This window comes from Rhamphochromis longiceps, linkage group LG6 (assembly GCF_057381845.1).
Source record: "Rhamphochromis longiceps isolate RC_006_pf linkage group LG6, R_longiceps_female_GT1.1, whole genome shotgun sequence".
Taxonomy (NCBI): Eukaryota; Metazoa; Chordata; class Actinopteri; order Cichliformes; family Cichlidae; genus Rhamphochromis; species Rhamphochromis longiceps.
The window spans coordinates 24751556-24772759 of record NC_140562.1 but is presented as its reverse complement, the minus strand read 5'-3'; the positions used below and the strand labels follow the sequence as shown (position 1 = coordinate 24772759).

At 40.1% G+C, this 21204-nt stretch overlaps 1 protein-coding gene across 1 annotated transcript in view; it reads left to right on the top strand.

Annotated features, from left to right (window-relative positions):
• The window catches only part of ctnna2 (catenin (cadherin-associated protein), alpha 2), a 340484-nt gene that overhangs the window by 66754 nt on the left and 252526 nt on the right, over nucleotides 1–21204 (top strand). Inside the window, exons 4-6 of the mRNA XM_085409840.1 lie at nucleotides 2320–2486; nucleotides 3309–3428; nucleotides 4463–4729. Of these exons, the coding sequence (XP_085265966.1) occupies nucleotides 2320–2486; nucleotides 3309–3428; nucleotides 4463–4729 (554 nt within the window). The remainder of the gene's footprint in view (nucleotides 1–2319; nucleotides 2487–3308; nucleotides 3429–4462; nucleotides 4730–21204) is intronic.

Sequence of the window (21204 nt, the reverse complement as noted above, 5' to 3'; positions counted from 1 at the left end):
GGGACCTTGCTGAATTTAAGGGTATTATAGATGCCCATTCTCATTAACGATTTGAAACTTAGTCGCTGAAACTTCTGCATGGATGCAGCGCCTCACTCGAACAACAAATCATACTCTACTTTCTGGCGGCTTACACAGATGGAGCAATGTCACAGTACTTTGTAGTTCTCCGAAGTTTATTTTCTGTGCGGAGTGCAAGTCAGTGAGCCTTTATGTGAATCAAATGTTTGTCCCCAGAATGGAATTGGATTCCCTGTTCAGAAACCACATCAGCAGAAAGAGCAAATGGAGCTCAGCATATGTTGTGTTGTAGCCGTATTCCTCATCCTGCTCTGTCAGCGCGTACTTGGCTGCTGGTACTGTTGAATATTGACTTGACTGCTTTGGCACACCGCTCTTCTGAGGTGTGAAATAGACTGTTACCATACAGGTCATCACCACAGCTGACATCAGAAGGTTCAAGATTAATCTTCTCGCTTGTTAGGCATGCAAAGTGAAGTGACAAGGTGTGTTAAAAAATATTCTTGGACATTTAAAAAATGTAGGACATGCTTTCAACTAACACTGCAGCATTTTTGTGTGCAAATGGCCATATTTATACTGAAGCAAATTTACAGTCCTTTCTGACTCTTAGAAAATATGTCCCTGAAAAGAATATTAGACTAAAATACTTACTTCCTGACTTTAAGAAAATAATAGGACGTCAGTACTAATACCCCACATATTTGGTAGGTTGTATATAAGTACTGTACATACCAGGTCATCAGGGAGAACAGTTCATATTAATAATGTTAAACTTATGAGCATGAGGATATGCTATGTTGTCTGTATCCCACAGACTAAAAAATAATATCGCAGTTTAAGTGACCTTTAGCAGCTGCTGGAAGCGCGCCCCTTTGAAAGGAATTGTCTGCCTAGTTAAAGTCATTGTGAATTATAAAATGGTTTTAAATCTGTCATCGCCTCATCAGGCTCCTCTCAATGTGACCTCAGGGTCCCAGTCCCCTTCATCTTGTCATAAATTAAATTAGAGATGCTGATTTCAGACCATGGAGGGGTTCAGTAATACGCTTTTCTCTGTCACTCTTCACTGGGCTAGACAGACGTATGGCACTACCAGTATCATCATGAGTTCATTTGCAGTTCTGTGTGTGTGTCCCTGTGTGTGTGTTTAGTTGAACACATGCTGTGCATGTTTGTGTTTAACATGCTGAGTTCTGTTTATCTGATTATGAGGTTTTCACTCTGGCATAACATAAACAACTTTGTTTACTCACTAATTCTTATTTATGTTAAGAGAAGTGGTTTGCCAGTTTTTGCCTGTTGCCAGGTTTCTCCTGATCCAGGTGGAACATGTCTAATTATTTAGAGTACCAATGTTTGCATGCATGTGCGTATTCAGATTCATTAATGTTGGAGATGTGGGGGATGGGTTTTGCTCAGAAATATGAGCCATATACATACTAGTATATTGTCTGTACTACCCGGCCTAAGCTGAAATGTCTAAGGCTTACTGTGGTTGCCATGCTAGCAAACTACTTGTTAAGTAGCAGTAAAACTTTGGAAATTTCAATGTAAACTGCAGAAGGAGAACATTTGTCTTCAAACTAAAAGCTGGGTCTTTTGAAATGGAAACTGTGGGTGACTGCAGCAATCAGTTAGCAACCAAAGCAATCCAAAGGTGGTTTTTGGTGCAGCACCCTTTTTCTGATTGATTTAACCAGCAAGCAACTTCTCTCGTGACTGGTTGGGGAATACATATATTTGCCTAGCAACTGGAGGTTGTCAGCAGGTTGCAAACTGGTTGCTAGGACAAGCTGTTTTAATAGAGCGATCGTGGCTCAAGAGTTGGGAGTTCGCCTTGTAATCGGAAGGTTGCCGGTTCGAGCCCCGGCTTGGACAGTCTCGGTCGTTGTGTCCTTGGGCAAGACACTTCACCCGTTGCCTACTGGTGGTGGTCAGAGGGCCCGGTGGCGCCAGTGTCCGGCAGCCTCGCCTCTGTCAGTGCGCCCCAGGGTGGCTGTGGCTACAATGTAGCTTGCCATCACCAGTGTGTGAATGTGTGTGTGAATGGGTGGATGACTGGATATGTAAAGCGCTTTGGGGTCCTTAGGGACTAGTAAAGCGCTATATAAATACAGGCCATTTACCATGTAGTTTTTCTGACAAACTGCTTCATGACCTCTGAGCTTTATGAGAAGAAGCGTAATTACACTTAATCTCCAGTCAGTTTTAACAATATGGGTGATGAGAGTCTGCACACACAGATAATATCTTACTCTCTGCTCCACTTACTGTTTTCTTTTATCCATTTTGCAGGAGAAACCATGCGTATTGCCTCGTCGGAGTTTGCCGATGACCCGTGCTCCTCTGTGAAGCGTGGCACCATGGTGAGGGCTGCCCGCGCCCTGCTGTCTGCTGTCACTCGCTTGCTCATCCTTGCTGACATGGCTGATGTCATGAGGCTGCTGGCCCACCTTAAAATTGTAAGTGCAGTTAACACCCAACCAAGTATACTTCTTGGTTACGTTGTGATGGAGCTGTACTTAGAACTGCAACACTTTAAATATATATATATGTGTAAAAAATACCCACTCTCCAAATCTGTACGTGGTTTTAAGTTTGCTTAAAGAAGGTCAGTAAACGAAAAAGACTTCCTGTTGGTGTACAGTCCGTGTAGTCAGTGCAGACTTTTATAACAACCTCTGCACACATTTGCATTTAGATAAGGGAATAGAGGAGCATCCTGGAAACGGACATTATAGCATAGTGTGATGAACTACTCTCAGTGTAGTCATGTGAAGAACGTGAGCTGTTCATTCACTTAGACAGTAGCTCTGGGCTTTATAACTCGAGTTAATACAGTGTGCCAGAAAGAATGATATGTATTTGGTATAATCTGACTCAAACTCATGCCTGCATCCATCTGCAGTCACTCATTTTGTCCCTGTCTCACAAATGCACAAACACTAAAAATCCTTTTTTCCAGTCTCATTCTTCAGGCCCACATAGGGACTTATCTCAAGCCTGTATAAGCCCCACCATCAAAGGCCACTTAACATTATCTCTGTCTCTTCTCCCGTTTTCATTACATCTTCCGCAGCATTTTTAACAGGGATAAACAGTTTATAGTTAGGATATATCAGAAAGATGGATTGACACTTACTGAAATTACACAACTACTAAAAACACATTAGAAATTACAATTACAGAAAATAAATGCTTTAACTAATATTGATTATTTAAGACGTTGTCTACTGGTTTGTGCACAAAGTTTTTGAAAGACTGTGTGCGTATGTGTGTATCAGGTGGAAGAGGCCCTGGAAGGAGTAAAGAATGCTACCAATGAGCAGGATCTGGCCAACCGGTTCAAAGAGTTTGGGAAAGAGATGGTGAAGCTTAACTATGTGGCAGCCCGGAGACAGCAGGTACCTGGAATTCCAATGTCTCATGCTCTTTCAGAAAAATAACGTGTCTCTCTTGGATAAAAGGTCCTCCAAGTGTCCGCCGTTCTTCTTCTGTCTTGATAAACGAGGGAATGTCACAGTTGAAGCCTCAGCCTGTAAAATATTAGAAACTCGAACTCAATTCAAAGCTTTAATCAATCAGATTGCAAGCGTTGTGCAAACAAATGTTGCTATAATCTGACATCACTCTCTAGCAGATGTTAAGTGTTTGTTTCAGACAGCAACCAGTTTAATCTGTTTTGCATTAAGGACATTTGTCTCATTAGAGCCAGCTTTAATACATCCAAATTCTTCGTGCCATGGAGTAAAATTGAAAGATTGCATAGGATAGGATAAAAAAATTACAATAGCCAACACACATTGTTTAAAAATGTATTGTAAAATTCATCATTTTAAAGTCAGAAATATTATACACATTTCTTTTAGATTTTTGGTCATTAACATTTAACACTAGAATTCACAGCTGTTGTAGATTTGTAGCCACATTTGTGTAGTCTCCTTTGTAATGTTTTGGCAAATTATAAATGGTGCGGATTATTAGTGTGTAGGATTTGTTTTAGCTGGGATGTAGAGTAAGCAAAATCTCTGCACCAGCGCTTATTTGATCCTGGAGAATTACACATCAAAGTGATTTTTAATATGGCCCCCAGTGTGACAAAAAGCTTATAGAGGATTTTTTCCTGCATGTGTCATGTTGGCAAGCGCCCATGCTGCCGAGCTGAACCAGAGCAAAACACTGAGGCTAATTCTGCCCAGCTCTATCGTTGCTGATCTGCTGACGCTGCCTTAACTTTGTGAAGTTGAAACAATACCAGTTCATCAGATTCAATTCATCAAATGGGACATGAACTTGTTTTTTAACAATATAGTTCTCCAACTGTGACCTGTTCCTCACACTGTTTTCAATTTCTCAAGCAATACTCCAGGGTTTTGCAAGTTACATTGTTATTATCGCTTGTCTGAAAATAAAAAAAAAACCTTTGCTATCTTCTCAGGAGCTGAAAGACCCCCAGTGCCGAGATGAGATGGCAGCTGCGCGTGGGGCCCTTAAGAAAAATGCCACTATGCTGTATACGGCTTCTCAGGCCTTTCTGCGCCATCCAGACGTGGCAGCCACACGGGCCAATCGAGACTATGTGTTTAAACAGGTCCAGGAGGCCATAGGAGGCATCTCAAGTGCTGCACAGGCCACCTCACCCACTGACGAGAAGCATGGCCATGCTGGCATTGGAGAACTTGCTGCTGCCCTTAATGAATTTGATGTAAGTCAACAAGCATTTTTGTACTGCTTTAAAAATACAAGACTAAACCATACATATATATATCACGTCTCTAGTACAGGACAAGGCTTCTGCATGATATGTTGATACAAAGAGTACTGCGTGATATAAAAGGTTGGGTGTTTATGTGGGCAACTTCTTACAGGTTATCACTGATGCTATGACTACATGGACAATAGTTATTATGTATTTTACCTTTCATTTTGACTATATTTTGACAAAAAACTCACTAGAATATTCTTTCTTTCAACATATAACTCAAAATAATAATAATCACGCACAGCGATGGTTAATCATCTTTATTCAGATTATACACAATCATAGGCCCAATTATGGCCAGAAACCTCCATGAAAAGCATCATCTGCTGCCATCTAGTGGCCAGATGTTAACAGTGCTGTATTGCTGGATGGGCTTTTTGCATCATGTCCTTCAGATGTTGAAAACTATCAGTCCTCTTTTTTTAAATTCCCTGAAACATGTTCTGACAAAAAATATTAACTGGGCTTGAAATCCAGGAATAGTGAGTCACTAAGCCACTAAGGAATAGGTTTAAGGACCCTTATTTAAGGATAAAAGTATTATTCAAGCTTGTGCCATCACGATCAGGATCACACTGTCTTCACATGTAGATTTACTGAAAGGTATATTGCGGTACACGGTATTTAACACATAGCTTTAAGACATGAAATGTTGCAGTGTGTAACAAATTTATTAGCAAAGCCACCCAATGTAAGGTTTATGACACAGCTGCCTTAACTTAACAGTACTGGTAATTACCAAAATAATATTAAAATAATATTCTTAATATTTTTTTGTATTGCTGAAGTCGAGTCCAGTGTTTTGACTCAAATTTGGATACAAACAAACATGAATTCAGTTTATTCTTTGCCATTAAACCAGCTTTGGACAGATTTCTGCATCAACATATGGTGAATTTAATATTTTTCAGTTTTCACTCACAGCTACAACAGTCAGAGTAGAAAAGCGCAATGTTCCACTTACTGTGTACATACAGTTATGTTAATTAGACATAAATAAATCCTATTTAAAAATTCCTTTCATATCAATGAATGGGTTTTATTGCTGTCTGCATAAAATGTTTTATCATTGATTTAAGTAACTATAATCCTTGACAGTATGAGTCCCAAAAGCTGAAAGAATTAACTAACAAAATCTCTCTCAAATCTCTCAAATCTCACTTAATCTGCTTATCAAAAAACCCATACAACCATTAAAAATCCCTGCAGTCTATTACCTATCACCCAGTACACTAATGATAAACCATTATACCTGATAATGTACGATTCTGCTCGACTGTATTTCTCTGTTTGGTGTTACTGAGCTGACACAACAAGTTAGTTACCTGACAGAAAATCATTTTTTCATGATGAAAGAATATTTAGCTTTGGATTTGTTTTTAATATATTTATAGAAGAAACAAACTGTTAAACTTTACAGCTTCACCCTTTAGGGGCCTAAGATATGCAACCTTATGTGTAATATTATTTAAATACAATTTAGACTTTAAGGATGACAATTTGGTTTGACCCTTCAGAACGGGAAGTGCAATAAACAATGGCCTTTTTAGATCCCACAATGTTGTTTAAAAAATTTACATTAGAAAACTCTCTGCGTAAACTGTCTCCTTAAATGTGAGGAGATAAATCACAATAGACCCTGTGGAATAAAAATTGACTATAATTATGCATTCTCTAATCTCGTTAGCCCCACTTTCATATATATTGTTTGATGTATTTTCAGGGAGATTGTGTTCCATGTAGGGCTTTGAGTAATCAACATTTAACTCGGAGGAAGTGATCTACTCTAGCTTATGTCTTTAAACCCACACTTACATGTTGGATCTTTCTCTTCCAATTTGATTTATATTTCCAGCTCTTCTTTATCTCTTTGGCAGCTCAGGTTTCCACCCCTTCAAACAAACTGTGTGTGTGTGTGTGTGTGTGTGTGTGTGTGTGTGTGTGTGTGTGTGTGTGTGTGTGTGTGTTTCCACAGTAAATGAAATATAGTCCCCCAAGTGCCATTTTCAGTACTTTCTTTTGGCCCCAAATATTGCTGGTTTGCATTGTGTTAGTGACACCTTGTGGTAACAGTTGGGAATTAAAAATGCAATGCAGCAGCTTTGAAGAGAACTGAGGGTGAAACACAGGCAGCTGAATATTAGAAAATAAAAGCTGTCTTGTGCTGAGGGATTAGACAGAGACCTATATTTTAGTTTCTTCTGAACTTCCTATCCTATTATTTTGCACAGGGCCATGGCCTAAAGTAATCACATTGACTGTGTTTTTATGTAAAACAGTAGGACTTTTTAGAACAGCAAAAGACGTGCATAATTCGATTCTATTCGGCAGGCAGACAGCCAGCAGTTAAATGAGACAAATTGCCCTTTGCTAGGCCCTCTGTGCTGCCCGAAGCTGGTGCATGTTTAATTCCTAACTTACAACAGAGACACAGACTATGGTAAGGTCCTCTCAGAATAGTAATGAACTGATATACTAAGCTATGAGGCGAGATGCTTAAAGGGTTTTGCGTATGCACATGCAGCACATGTTTAGTGCGAATATATTTAATAACGGCTTGTTCTGAGCGGTAAAACACATGCACGCATACCCACAATACTGTATAGAATATTCAGTTTATATATTCTTCCAATGCAAAAATAGCTGCACATCTTTTTTTTTATACAGTGATTAACATTCATTCCTGTCGGTGCGCATGTGTTTTCGTGTTTCCTGATTTTATCTGTTTTGGAGAGATAGTCCCCGTCTTGACTCGCCATTGATCGGCTTCTAATCCTTTGACTCTTGTGCATTGGTTTGACACATGGATGGAAGAGCAGACTGTAGCACTGACTGCTGTGACAGATATACGGTAAAATGTCTCTTTCCAGTGGGTGGGTTTTTGGAGGAAGGGCTGCAGTATAATGGTACTCATTTCGTTTCACTAATGGATATGAGTGACTACATATAGACAAGTTGTTCCCTCTACCAGAGAGATCATAATTTTGCCTAGACTATCAGCTTTGACTCATTGATTCTGTACTCAGTTACCGCAGTTTCCCACAGTCTCCTTTTAGACACTGACATTATGAAATAAAGGTAATTTGGTCGCACAAAAATGTAGATATATGACTAAAGGGTACAGTGATTTATATCAGTCTCACACTGACTTTTGTGTGGTCTCTATAACATTGACTTTCATTTTGGTTAGAATGAAAGTAGAGTACCCTTCATCTCTGCCATCTTAATTTCAAGAATATGTAATTACCTATAAAAGAGGTGAGAGCATGGAGTACCTGCTGTGTGGGTAGTTATTCGAAAAAAAAGAAAAGAAAAACAACTTGAAGACTCTATACATTTGTGGCTAAAGAAAAACTAGCAAGGATGCCTCAACAAACCCTCAATATCTTTTGACACTAAAGGTTAGCTGAGATTTTTAAATGCTGGGCACAGAGATAGGTCTATAGCTGGAGTGAAAAGGCGGCTTAGGAATAAGACAGGAAAGAAGGAATGACCTCATTTGTTCCTAGACACCTGGAATTACTGACACCTGGAATTAGTTTGAAATAAGTCAACATAGGACACAGACATATAAGATCTATTTAGAGAGAAAAGGGAGGTCAGCGTTAGTTCACATTTACTCAGTTTCAGCATCTTTTGGCATACAACAAAGAGGTTGTATGCTCCCTGTCACCCTTTTACCTTTAAGAGCTCGCCATCAAGGACTTCCTCTAGAGCGTCTTTTGAAATACACTGAATGTCTTGGGAAGAGGTTTAATTTAAAGTACGCAAGTATGAATATAGCTTTCATGTTAGTGACATTGAGTGTTAACACCAGTTTTTGGTTTAGTATAGAAAATTAATATGCTGTGGAAATTCCTGTTGCTTCTAATGATAAATGTGTGATCCGGGATTTTTCCAGGCTCACAATGATGGCAAAGAACTGATTGAACATTAGTGAAGTTAATTAAATTTAATGAAGGCTGCTAAAGAGATGTGCGTGTTTGTACTGGATTGACTATGACAGAGATAAACACAGTTAAGTTTAAGTGGAGCTGCTATCAACAATCTTCAAACGATAAATATCAAAGAGTATTTACCGATTACCTCGTACATCATATAAATGCCATCCAGCATGGACGATAACTCACGCCGAGCCTTGAAGTAAGTCAGCTAACATTAGCAAGATTGACAACGCGTTCTGTTGTGATTTACGGCTAAAATACAGACGGGACTCTCTCTTTTAAATCATGTGACCTCATTTTTACTAATAATACGAGTTATGTTCTTAATTAGCCATCTGCTACCTCGGTCCATTATCTCTTCAATTTTCCACCGGCCCCAGCTGATTCCTTTTCTGCAATAATAGTCGACAGTGACAGATTTAACACCCTTAAAATAGGGGGTTTTTTTTTATATTGCAGACATGGTCAGGCTTTGGGAAAGGCAGCACAGCGTTTAAGAGTGGCTACCTTTAAATTCGCTATGCAGGAAAAACCCTGTCATGTTGGAATGAAAGTCTTTATTCTGAGGATCTGAACTCAGCGGGAGGACAGATGGCGTTGAGGCCCTACGGGGAATGTGGGTAAAGACACACTGTAGCACACACATGCTTTGATTTTTAGGTCACAAACCACATACACAATGTAGCGATTCTATTAGACCTCAATATATGCCAAGGCAGTGTAGGTATGAATTCATTTTAGAAGATGTTCAGACTTGCTATGGCTTTTTATTCATGCTTCATGTAAGCTGTTATAGCACATGCACACATAGAAATGACTTCCTCTGTGGGGAGAGAACGGTCACTCGCTACGAGGATTTATGCACAGGGAGGAAACAGACTGTTGCACTCACCCAGTGTAAATTTTAATAAGCAATCTCTTATTGTCTCGCTGCCTTTCTCCTACTCTGAGCCTCCTTATCTCTGTACAGTCAAACGCGAGAAGGATCTGATGCAGCCTTTTAAAATGGTGACACTGTCGGTCTTTCGTGCTCTCTCACACTCATTTGAAGTGTCACATAAAAGCAGCAGCAGCAGCAGCAGCGAATAGCAGTAAAGTAAGTACTTCTCGCAGAGACCTTCTAAGTATGAAAAAACACAAGATACACTATGACTCGGGTAATGTAACTGAGCTAGGAAGAGCCTGCCAACACAAGTATGAGTTATAGATGGTCTTCCTTTTATTCCTCTGCGGCTGCTGCTGCGGCTGCTGCCGCCTTCGATTAGATGAGCCAAGTGGAGTGGGGAAAAAAATGAGGTTGGTGTCTTTTAACATAATTGTGATTGCATCAAAATGATTGCCTCGTCCTCAGCTTTCATTCTTTCCTCTCAACCAGCAAATTAAATTTGCTTCCTTCTGAGCAGGGATACACGATAGCATTGTTTGAATTTGAACGTTTTTTTTTCTCCTCCTTAATATTATGTCAGATTTGGTCCAGTGCTGTGTCCTTTGTGTGCCACATCTGCTTTGTGTGGATCAGTGCAAACAGGTGGTCAAATGTGCAGCTGTTCAAACATATTACCCTCAGCCTAAAAGCTTATGGTAAGTTCACGCAGTGACCAGCAGGTGGCAGTGTTTAATTACATTTAATACTTGCCCGGTCTCTGTTTTCCTGTTCCCCACCCTCTCTATATCTTTTTCCATTTTTATCCCCTTTTCCTTAGAAACAGAGATTGTAGACTTGCTTAGAGCAAGAGCCTGCATTGCCTTGTATGTTCTTTTTTCTTTTTTTTGCACCGTTAATGAGACTGAAGCTATTTTTTGATTCGGAGACGTTTTGATGCATGTAGATGCCTTGAATTGAGCTCCATCAAAGAGAATTCACTATTAGATTACCACATAGAGCCTTTTCAATATGGCCCCACAAATGCTGCCCTCTTCTCATCCACATTTCTACAAAGAAAGGGGCAACACAGTTAGAAAACCTCAGCTATACCCTTCTTTCACCCCTACTCCTGTTATGTCCTCGCAACAGCCCCTGACCCGAGTGCACTGTGAATGGTGCTTAGTGCCTGCATGTGTACTGTACGCGCATGCAGACAGAAACATATTCCATTCACACACATTGCAGACACACGGGCAGAGGAGAGCTCTGAGCCTGCGGCAGAGATCCAAGTCGCACTGGATCACTTTACCATGGTTTATTTTTCCATCTGCTTGTCCTCTTTCCTCATGTTTTTTTTTTAAGGGGGTTATTTACACGGCATCTTTTTCACTCTCTCACACCTCTGTCTCCTTTTCTATTTCTCTTTTTTCACTCTTTTTGTTTTCATTGTCTGATGTTTTCATTGTCTGATCTGTTTTGAACCAATAGAGGTGTTTGAAATGCTAGCTTGCTTACATGCGTGCTCTGAGCCTATTTGATAGCACCATTGTATTTTTATGCAAAACCCTTCTCCATATATTGCTGGGCCTCTAGTCACACTGCACAAGCACATGCCTGCATACATTAGGGGCTAACTCTAACCGGATTTACTTGCTAGCTCAAAGAAAGTATGCATGAAAGCCATTCTTTGAATGTCACTGTGGCAAGCATTGGCTCCTAGTGTAAGTCACTTTTCAGTGCTGCACGTCCGTCTTTGTAGCGACAGGTAATTGGACACCTTTCTGTTTATAGGATGACGCACTGAGAATCTTTGAATTACAGCTAATATAGGAATTCAAGTAAACATCACAGACATCACAACAGTGAGGGGAAAATGCTCTTCCCCTTTCTGTCCGTCTGTCTGCCCGTCTGTGTGAAATATGTGCATGTGATGAAGATTTTCACATGTTCTTTTTGACATTTTGATTTCATTCTTTCCTCGTCGTTCCTGTGGATCTCTTCGTCTTGTGGTATGAGCAAAATGGAGAATAGACAGGGTCTTCATTGTTAGTGTATACACAGGGACTGCACACTGATGACCTTTCCGCATACTGCGTTTGTGGATGAGATACTCTTGGACCAGACACAGAGATGGTGGCAGGGAGAAACGCGGCTCTAATGTATGTAGATGTATTCTTAACTGAGGGATAGCTTTCTTGGTAATTGCTATATCAATCTGGGCTCTCCTATCCGTACTATCTCATTTCAGGCTCGCTCTTATTTTTCTCTCTCTTTTCTCTCTCTCTCGTTCTCTCTCTCTCACACACACACACACACTTTCTCTTTCTGCATTGTCTCTCTCTCCTGCTTTTGATTATGTGGGTGATCAACAAGTTTTAAAGCTACCCGTGAGCAGCTGGCAGATAAGAAAGAGTATATCCCGATCATCTCAGCGGCACTTTGCTGGGGAAGGTCAGACATAAATATGCCCAATCATGTACAGATGCTCACAGACCTTAAGCATTGTTAACAGTATCGAACATAGTGCCAAGTGGCTTTGCTATTGACAGGAGCCCTGGCGTGTTCAATAAACTCCACTCCCACCGTCTTTTTCACCTTGGCTGAGCCACATGTTAGCCCAGAGGTACACCTCTTAATTACAACATCCTCTGCCTGCCGATTACAACCCTGCCTTATTCTCTATGGACAGATGCACCTGTCAAGAGAAATATGAATAGGGGGACTAAACTGAAGTAATGGGACATGGGAGATAGAGAAGTATTGGTTTGTTTGTTGCTGTACAGTAATTAGCCACTGCCTGTCTTGTCTTGATGGGAATAAGGTATGAGCGAACTGTGAGGGAAGCAGACGGAGAGTGGGAGGGGTCATTGGTAAACAGGATCCATACTCGTTACAGTCGGAGCTTACAGTCTAAGGTCCATTGTTTCTCTCCACCTACTCTTCCCATAAAGCTCGGTTTGCAGCTTTCAGGAATTACTCAGCCCTACTTGTTTATTTCCTCTCATAGTTTAAGTCCTGTTAGATTAGACTGACTGATGTTCTGCCAAGGCACTTTGGCAGTTTGAATTCACATGATGCACACAAAACAATGAAAATACATTATATTGTAATACATCAGATGCTTCGGAAAAACACAGACTCCCATATTCACAGACTTTTAAAAATATCTTTATTTATTTATTCGTTTCATTTCTTGGTTCATATTTAGTAAAAAGAGAGACAGTTTTTTCCTGACCATGTTCTCGGTTAGAATGAAGGAAATGATTAAACAAGCAGTTTGAGTCTCTCCTTAGCACTCTCTTCATATACAGACACTCAGTCTAAGCAACTGAAGTGAAATACTGCATCTTCAGACCTTTCTCCGCATAAAACTCATGGGACCTGATGTCTGAGTGGGTGCAGCAAATTACTTTCTTTTTCTTTTTTTCCTTTTTTTTAAGGTGTCTCACCTTTTAGTCAAGGTCTTCTCTATCAGTGTCTCACATGCCAGGTTGCCCACTCAGCTCTGTTCAGTCTCATGGATGCGGGGGCGTGCTAGCTCTTGCTCATGCAATACATGTATACTGTATGCACACATAAACACACACTCACACCAAGCACTTGAACAGCTAAATGCAAAAGATAAGACCAACTAGGAGAGCCTCTTGGCTCAAGGTCAGTCTCACTGTCCTCCAGAGTCTCACAAAGCAGCATTTGTTTGGGAAACATTTTGATGACTCTGAAAGTGCGACACACTCGCACTTGTAAAGGAATGTTTGTAACGGAATACATCTGGCAGGAAGGAAGTCCTGGTTCCTCATATAAACGCACACGTGACTGTATAGAAGGAAGTCGGAATACATTTACAAAGATTTCGGCAGTCAAAGGTCTATACAATATTAAATAAAGACTCTTTTATCAAGTGCTGGTCACAATAGACAAAATGCCTACATCACGTCAACTTGAGGATTTCCATTATTTGGACATTTTTAGTGAATAACGATGTTCAACAAAATGCTTCCAAGAGAACATTATGCAGCATTTCTTGAAGAAATTCAGGGAGATAAAATTACACTCCAGGTACAAGCGGAGGCACGCGGTACGGGCACTCGTTCAGCATCTCAGAGAGAGAATTTTCCATCTATATTTTGTGAAAGTCTCTATATTCCACATGTTGGGGCTTTCCTTCTTCCTGTTCAAACGTAATTCATACATTCAGGTTAATGTGTTGCTATGTTTCCTTCCATATATTAGATTTTATTCTGTGTAGTCGGAGTTTTCAGCTACCACCTTAAGCTTTTGCTTACTGTAGATAAGTCAGTAGTTGCACAAGAACTCCTTTCACGCTGTTGCCTCTGATTTGAAGTGTCTGACATCAAAACTATAAAAATGTATGTCAAAGTATACAAGGACAGTTCCTGACTGGATTAATACAAGGATGATCCACATGCATGGGTAGATAGTGTTTCTGTTTTATAATAAATGCCAAAAAAAGCCTTATTTGGGTCACAGGGGAAGCTGAATTTGAAGCAGTCAAAAGAAGTACTTTAACACACCATCAATTCTGTGCTGCCTTCTTTGTCAGGGCTTTGTTCCCCGGATGTACCGGGCTTAGTTTTTTCCCCCCTCTTCATCTATAGGCAGTTATAAAAATACTTAAGGTGCCCGACTGGGATTTTGACAAGCGAGGGGAACCAACCAATAGTCGAGCATGCTTACTTAAATAGTGCTGCACTCAGAAACTCTCTAATTTCCCCCTGTGGCATCCAGAATGGAAGCGATGCCCCATATCCTTCATCTATGTTTGGAAGATGCACTAATGCACCAGTGAAGTTGCTAAGATGAATGCAGCTTTGTTGACGGGCCAATTTAGCTGTCATTTTGAGATAATGGAGAGTTCTGTGGCAGTAAGTACATCCACATACAGCAATCATCCAGAGCTCAGCTCCTTCAAATCCTGGAGATCCTGGTCTTCTTTCACAGCAAAACAAAAATCATTTTCCATGTCTATAGAATAACCACTATGGAACTGAAGACTGCAAGCTGGTCCTAAATGTATAAAAAATAAAAATAAATGCAATTTACTTAAATTAAAGACATTAAATACAGTGAAGGACAAAGAGTATTTTCCATTCCCAACAAGTCAAGTGTTCGTTCTCATTAAATTCATGTTTTACATCTCAGAAGTTGAAAGGGAAACACTCCTTGAATGACAACTTAGCAATGAGCCAGATGATGCATCTCCTCTCATCAGCATAGCTTTCAGGACTTCTTTTGCTGCAGTGAAATTGACTGTTCTCTTTCATACTCTTGCTTTCCCAGCATTATGCCTTCATCTTGTTAGTTCCACATCTTTTCCCTTTATCCCCTTTCCAGTCTTTTAAATCTTGTAATGGTGCCTACTAAAGCATCCACTGTGTGTACATTCCCACTGTGTGCAGTTGTTTTCTCACTTTCAGCCTCAATGGCGTCCAATTGCAAATCTGTCTTGGCTGAAGGTTATGAGTTCTTCTGAACACCGTCTTGCAAAAGCTGCAGCAGTTAAATTAGAAACTTGAGAAAATGATCCTTCCCTCCTTGCCAAACCCACTGGCTGGCTGTACCACAGCTCCACTGCCTTTCCTCACAGAGGTAAATACCCAGTTGCGTATTTCCTAGAGGATATTCTGATGATGTATCCTCAATCCTTGTCTCAATCAACAAACTTTGTGAAATACTTTAACATTAAGCAAATAATTTTCCAGTAAAGCTGAATAAAGACAGCAATATTATCTGCCTTTTTGAGGACAGGAAGTAGCTTTTTATGCCTTGCAAAGTAGGCTAGCCATGTCCGTGCCTCAGCCATGAATTCTCCTATTCTGGTGTCCTGTCACTTTGCTAATATGAATTATCTTCCATCACTGTAAGCTCTTCTTAAAGCAAGCGTGCTATGACCACATGTAATGATCTTTCTGATGCGTCAGTGTTGTATTCAGTGACGTCTGTTAGATTGATGATTCACCCCCAGCCTTATCATAGGCACTTACTGTTGACTCATGGATCTCCTTTTATGTTTCTTGACAAATGCTCATCTGACCTACTTCACACTCAACACTTGATTGCCTTAGGTCACCGGCAATTCACCCGCAGAGTGTGAAGCAGATCAGATGAACAATTTAGAAGAACACAGAGACACAGATAAATTTCTTACTTAAATGCAGATGGAATGAGGGAATACTTTATGCCAATGAATAATGGGATTGCATTTTTATCACTCATGGTGTTACATGACCTAACTCATGCTCCAAAGAGTTTTTTGTTAATCAGTATATTTAAATGTTTGTAGAGATGAAATGTTCAGTTTAAAAACAAACCATCTCTTTTTCCGTTGTGCATCACAATTTTCAGTTTCATTATCACTAGTAGTGAGTAGTTTGACTCTTTGCATCTTCCATGCAAACTACTGGCAACCATAGAAATCTGCTAGCAACCAAATCAACTACAAAGAGTTTTCTGGTGCAGAAAGATGTACTTTTTCTTTGCAAGTAAGTGCATACTAGTGATTGCCAGCAACATCTAATAACCTCTTGCAATCAGTTGGGGAATACACATTTTCTTTGCTCTACTGATTGAAAGTTGTCAGATGGTTGCCATCCAGTCTCTGGGTTTGTGTGACAGGAGAGTCAGACAGAAAATTTAGAATTGTAAAATGAGACCATTTTACCACTCAGCCGTAAACGACTGATGGGAAAGACACGTGTAAGTTTGGTACGTTTGTTTGTGAATTTCATGACTCAAGAACAAATAAGACGTAGGAGCCTCAAATTGATACCATACGAGTTTCTACTACGAGGCTGTGGGGTAAAACTGGTAATTTTACCCAAGCCAGTATTTTTAATTTGTAGATTCAGGTTCTTATAGATTCCCTGTGGACCTTCAGGAGTGGAGGGCAGTCATGTGTTAAACTATTCTACTGTTTAACAAAGGGAGGTGACACACAAAATATGCTGTACAATTACAACTAAGACAGGGAAGGAGATCACACGGAGCTAGCAAGCATGGATGTAAACAAGGTTCAATTTAAAATACCTCAGTTCTCGAATCATCACCTCTGGAAATGTTCTGCTCAAGAGACTCCGTCAACAAAATAGCAACGATGCCAGTTGATACACTGAGAGAGACACATTTTACACCACTTTCATGAGTGGGACAAAATATGATATATATTTTTCAAATAGGCATAAACACATCAGTAAAACCCATATTTTCTTTTATAATTTAGACCTACATTTTACTGAATAAACAACGAACAACATATGATAGTGTTTAAACATATATTACAAACCCACAGACATTTAGCTCCTGTAAGTTCATCCTAAAGATATAAGCAAGAAAGACAGATTATGATCGTGATTGTTGTCCTAGTAACACATAATTTGTGTTTTTAAATGTTGGATTAAGGTTGTATTTGTCTAGTGAGTATTTCTACACAATATCTTTAATCTACAGGAATGTTACACATAAAGTATACCCTCTACCACATTGACTAACATCATCTTGGAGATGTATTCACTCTGCATTTTGCTTTTGTTTTTCTTTCCTATATGTAGTAGAAGCTTTATCTTCTCTTTAAAGAAGGCATGCTTTTGTGAGATTCCTCAAGCCATTGTATGGAGAGCTGATTTGTGCACAGCTGATTTGAAATGGAAAAAAAAAGTGAAGAGGGTTGGGTTATTGGGAGGGACAGAGGCAGTGTCTAGCAAAATGATTTCTATTGAAGGGGTTGGCAGTGAGTGAGGTTTGGGGTTATCGTTTTGCTAGGCAGAATTTGAAAAGGCAGAAAATAAAAAGAAAAGGGTATTCATATTCAAATTGAGACAAGTCCCTGTGTGCCTGTGCGGATTTCAATTATGGGAGATATGTATATTTATGTCCACTCCAAAGGAAACTGGACAGGCCTCAAAATCCTTTTCTGAGGCTCGGCATCACAATCCAGGTGTGTTATTCTCCCACCAGTTTGAAACCTGTATTTTTGTGTTTTTGCCAGTCGTCACAAAACAGAAATTATTTTTCTGTTTTTTCTTGTGAAACTGTGCAACCCCTTTAACCTGCAACCTGGTGTGTATCGTTATCATTATTTGGTTCATTTATGTCACAAGAAATGAAACATTAAAAAACAAGAAATCAAATGACAAACCAAAAGGGTCCTGGCTGAAGATACAAACATGTAAATCACCACTTTTAATGGATTTAAAAGAAAGTATGTAATGCATAAACATGTATTTGACTTTTGAGGGCAGACTGAGTTTACTACAGCTGTAATGGTGCTCCAGATAGAACGACCAAAGTCAGTATTTAAAAATAATTTGCTGAACTTTACGACTGCTGTTAAATATTTCTGTGTGTTTCTGATAAGCTTCTGGTGGACTTCTGGTGGATTTTAAGCCGAAACAGTTAAATGGCTATAGTAAATGTTATTCTTTGATTTCAGTGCTTTCAATAAATCCCACCCAAGTTTTTCAGTGGCGTTCAAACCGGCAAAAAAATACCTCTCAAATGTATTTCAGGAACAACAAAAGATTTGTTTGGCTTGGTATCACTTTCTTGCTGGAAAGTGTAATGATTACCAAACTATAATTTACACACTGATGACTTGTTCCTCAAAATGGACTGGTACAGTGGGGCAAAAAAGTATTTAGTCAGCCACCGATTGTGCAAATTCCCCCACTTAAAATGATGACAGAGGTCAGTAATTTGCACCAGAGGTACACTTCAACTGTGAGAGACAGAATGTGAAAAAAAAATCCATGAATCCACATGGTAGGATTTGTAAAGAATTTATTCGTAAATCAGGGTGGAAAATAAGTATTTGGTCAATAACAAAAATACAACTCAATACTTTGTAACATAACCTTTGTTGGCAATAACAGAGGTCAAACGTTTACTATAGGTCTTTACCAGGTTTGCACACACAGTAGCTGGTATTTTGGCCCATTCCTCCATGCAGATCTTCTCGAGAGCAGTGATGTTTTGGGGCTGTCGCCGAGCAACACGGACTTTCAACTCCCGCCACAGATTTTCTATGGGGTTGAGGTCTGGAGACTGGCTAGGCCACTCCAGGACTTTCAAATGCTTCTTACGGAGCCACTCCTTTGTTGCCCGGGCGGTGTGTTTTGGATCATTGTCATGTTGGAAGACCCAGCCTCGTTTCATCTTCAAAGTTCTCACTGATGGAAGGAGTTTTTGGCTCAAAATCTCACGATACATGGCCCCATTCATTCTGTCCTTAACACGGATCAGTCGTCCTGTCCCCTTGGCAGAAAAACAGCCCCATAGCATGATGTTTCCACCCCCATGCTTCACAGTAGGTATGGTGTTCTTGGGATGCAACTCAGTATTCTTCTTCCTCCAAACACGACGAGTTGAGTTTATACCAAAAGGTTCTACTTTGGTTTCATCTGACCACATGACATTCTCCCAATCTTCTGCTGTATCATCCATGTGCTCTCTGGCAAACTTCAGACGGGCCTGGACATGCACTGGCTTCAGCAGCGGAACATGTCTGGCACTGCGGGATTTGATTCCCTGCCATTGTAGTGTGTTACTGATGGTGACCTTTGTTACTTTGGTCCCAGCTCTCTGCAGGTCATTCACCAGGTCCCCCCGTGTGGTTCTGGGATCTTTGCTCACCGTTCTCATGATCATTTTGACCCCACGGGATGAGATCTTGCGTGGAGCCCCAGATCGAGGGAGATTATCAGTGGTCTTGTATGTCTTCCATTTTCTGATGATTGCTCCTACAGTTGATTTTTTCACACCAAGCTGCTTGCCTATTGTAGATTCACTCTTCCCAGTCTGGTGCAGGTCTACAAGACTTTTCCTGGTGTCCTTCGAAAGCTCTTTGGTCTTGGCCATGGCGGAGTTTGGCGTCTGACTGTTTGAGGCTGTGGACAGGTGTCTTTTATACAGATGATGAGTTCAAACAGGTGCCATTCATACAGGTAACGAGTGGGGGACAGAAAAGCTTCTTACAGAAGACGTTACAGGTCTGTGAGAGCCAGAGATTTTCCTTGTTTGAGGTGACCAAATACTTATTTTCCACCCTGATTTACGAATAAATTCTTTACAAATCCTACCATGTGAATTCATGGATTTTTTTTTCACATTCTGTCTCTCACAGTTGAAGTGTACCTCTGGTGCAAATTACTGACCTCTGTCATCATTTTAAGTGGGGGAACTTGCACAATTGGTGGCTGACTAAATACTTTTTTGCCCCACTGTATTTCAAAATATTCAAGACGTCGGGCAAGTTTACGTTTATCTCCAGCAGTAAATGACCTCTCAGCAGCACAGACTTACTTCCTTTTTCATCTGCTTGGATAGTGCTCTAGGCTTTCTTTCACAAAACGCACTGCTGATCATTTCAAAAAGTCCTTTTTCAGTATTTACTTTGTAGTTTTATAGAACATATGCAAGCCAACTTTACTCTCATGCACAAGGGTTTATGGTATGGTTGCTTGTTTTGTGCTCTTCTCATGTTTTTTGCCTGCTTTTATCAGGTCATCCTACAGGTGACTGCTTGTATGATTCTCTTTTGACACGTAGGAAAGCTGTTACTCGTGTGCCATTAGTTTTAACTTTTCCTACCCTGGAGGTCCCCGTGACAGGACTGGGCTGTCACTGATAAAACACAACATCAGATTTGGTAAAATCAGGACCCATGATGTGATACATACCAGTACGATAAATAATCAAAGCAGTAAATTTGATTTAACTCTCTTTGTTGCTCCTTCTCTCACTGCCACCTCACAGGTGAAGCAACCCACTGGGAGAAGTCCTAGTGCTCCAGATTGCCAGCCTGCTGCAGGGTCTGCTAGTAAATACCTTGAGTCTGAATTCTTAAGCATTACCATGTCTGGTATCTCTCTGTCTCTTTCTCTTCCTCTCTTGTCCTACTTCCTCAGTCTGTGCACAGCCGTTTATGTGCTTCTTTCACAAGCAAAATAAACCAGACAAAGAAGCACAGGTAGGAACAGTAGTGCAAGCCAAGGCACCGACTCTACAAGACAAACTGACAACCAGATTCCAAAAACAGTTAAAGAAACAAAACCTTTATTCTGCTATTCTCCTCTGCTCTCTGTTTCCCTGTGCACAGACATATTTGGTAACATAAATAACTTTAAACTAAAAAACAAAAATGGTTCACTTGACTGATTGTTTGAATGTTCCAGACTTTGGTCTGCCATCCTGCTTTCACTTTCATGCTCGCACTTTATGGGATGGCCAGACATGGCAGCAGGGCTGGCTAATGGCTTCTAAGAGAAAAACTCAAATGCACATGGAACATTTACCAAAACACTGAAGACAGAAACTTGGATTAGAGCACATCCATGACTAGGAAATCATTACTCCACTATTATCTCTTTACATAAATAGCTGCCTGCTGGTGCAATACATATTAATGCTTCTCACTCATAGAACCTTTGAAAAAAAAAAAGAAACGGTGGAAACAGCAACCTCGAAAGACCTCACTTGGCAGAAATCTGCCATGGGCACACTAAGATTAACACGAATGAATGGTAATAAATGAATCTGTAAATAAGTAGTAAATAAAACAGTTTCTTGATCCTTGATTCTTTGATCCTTCAGCT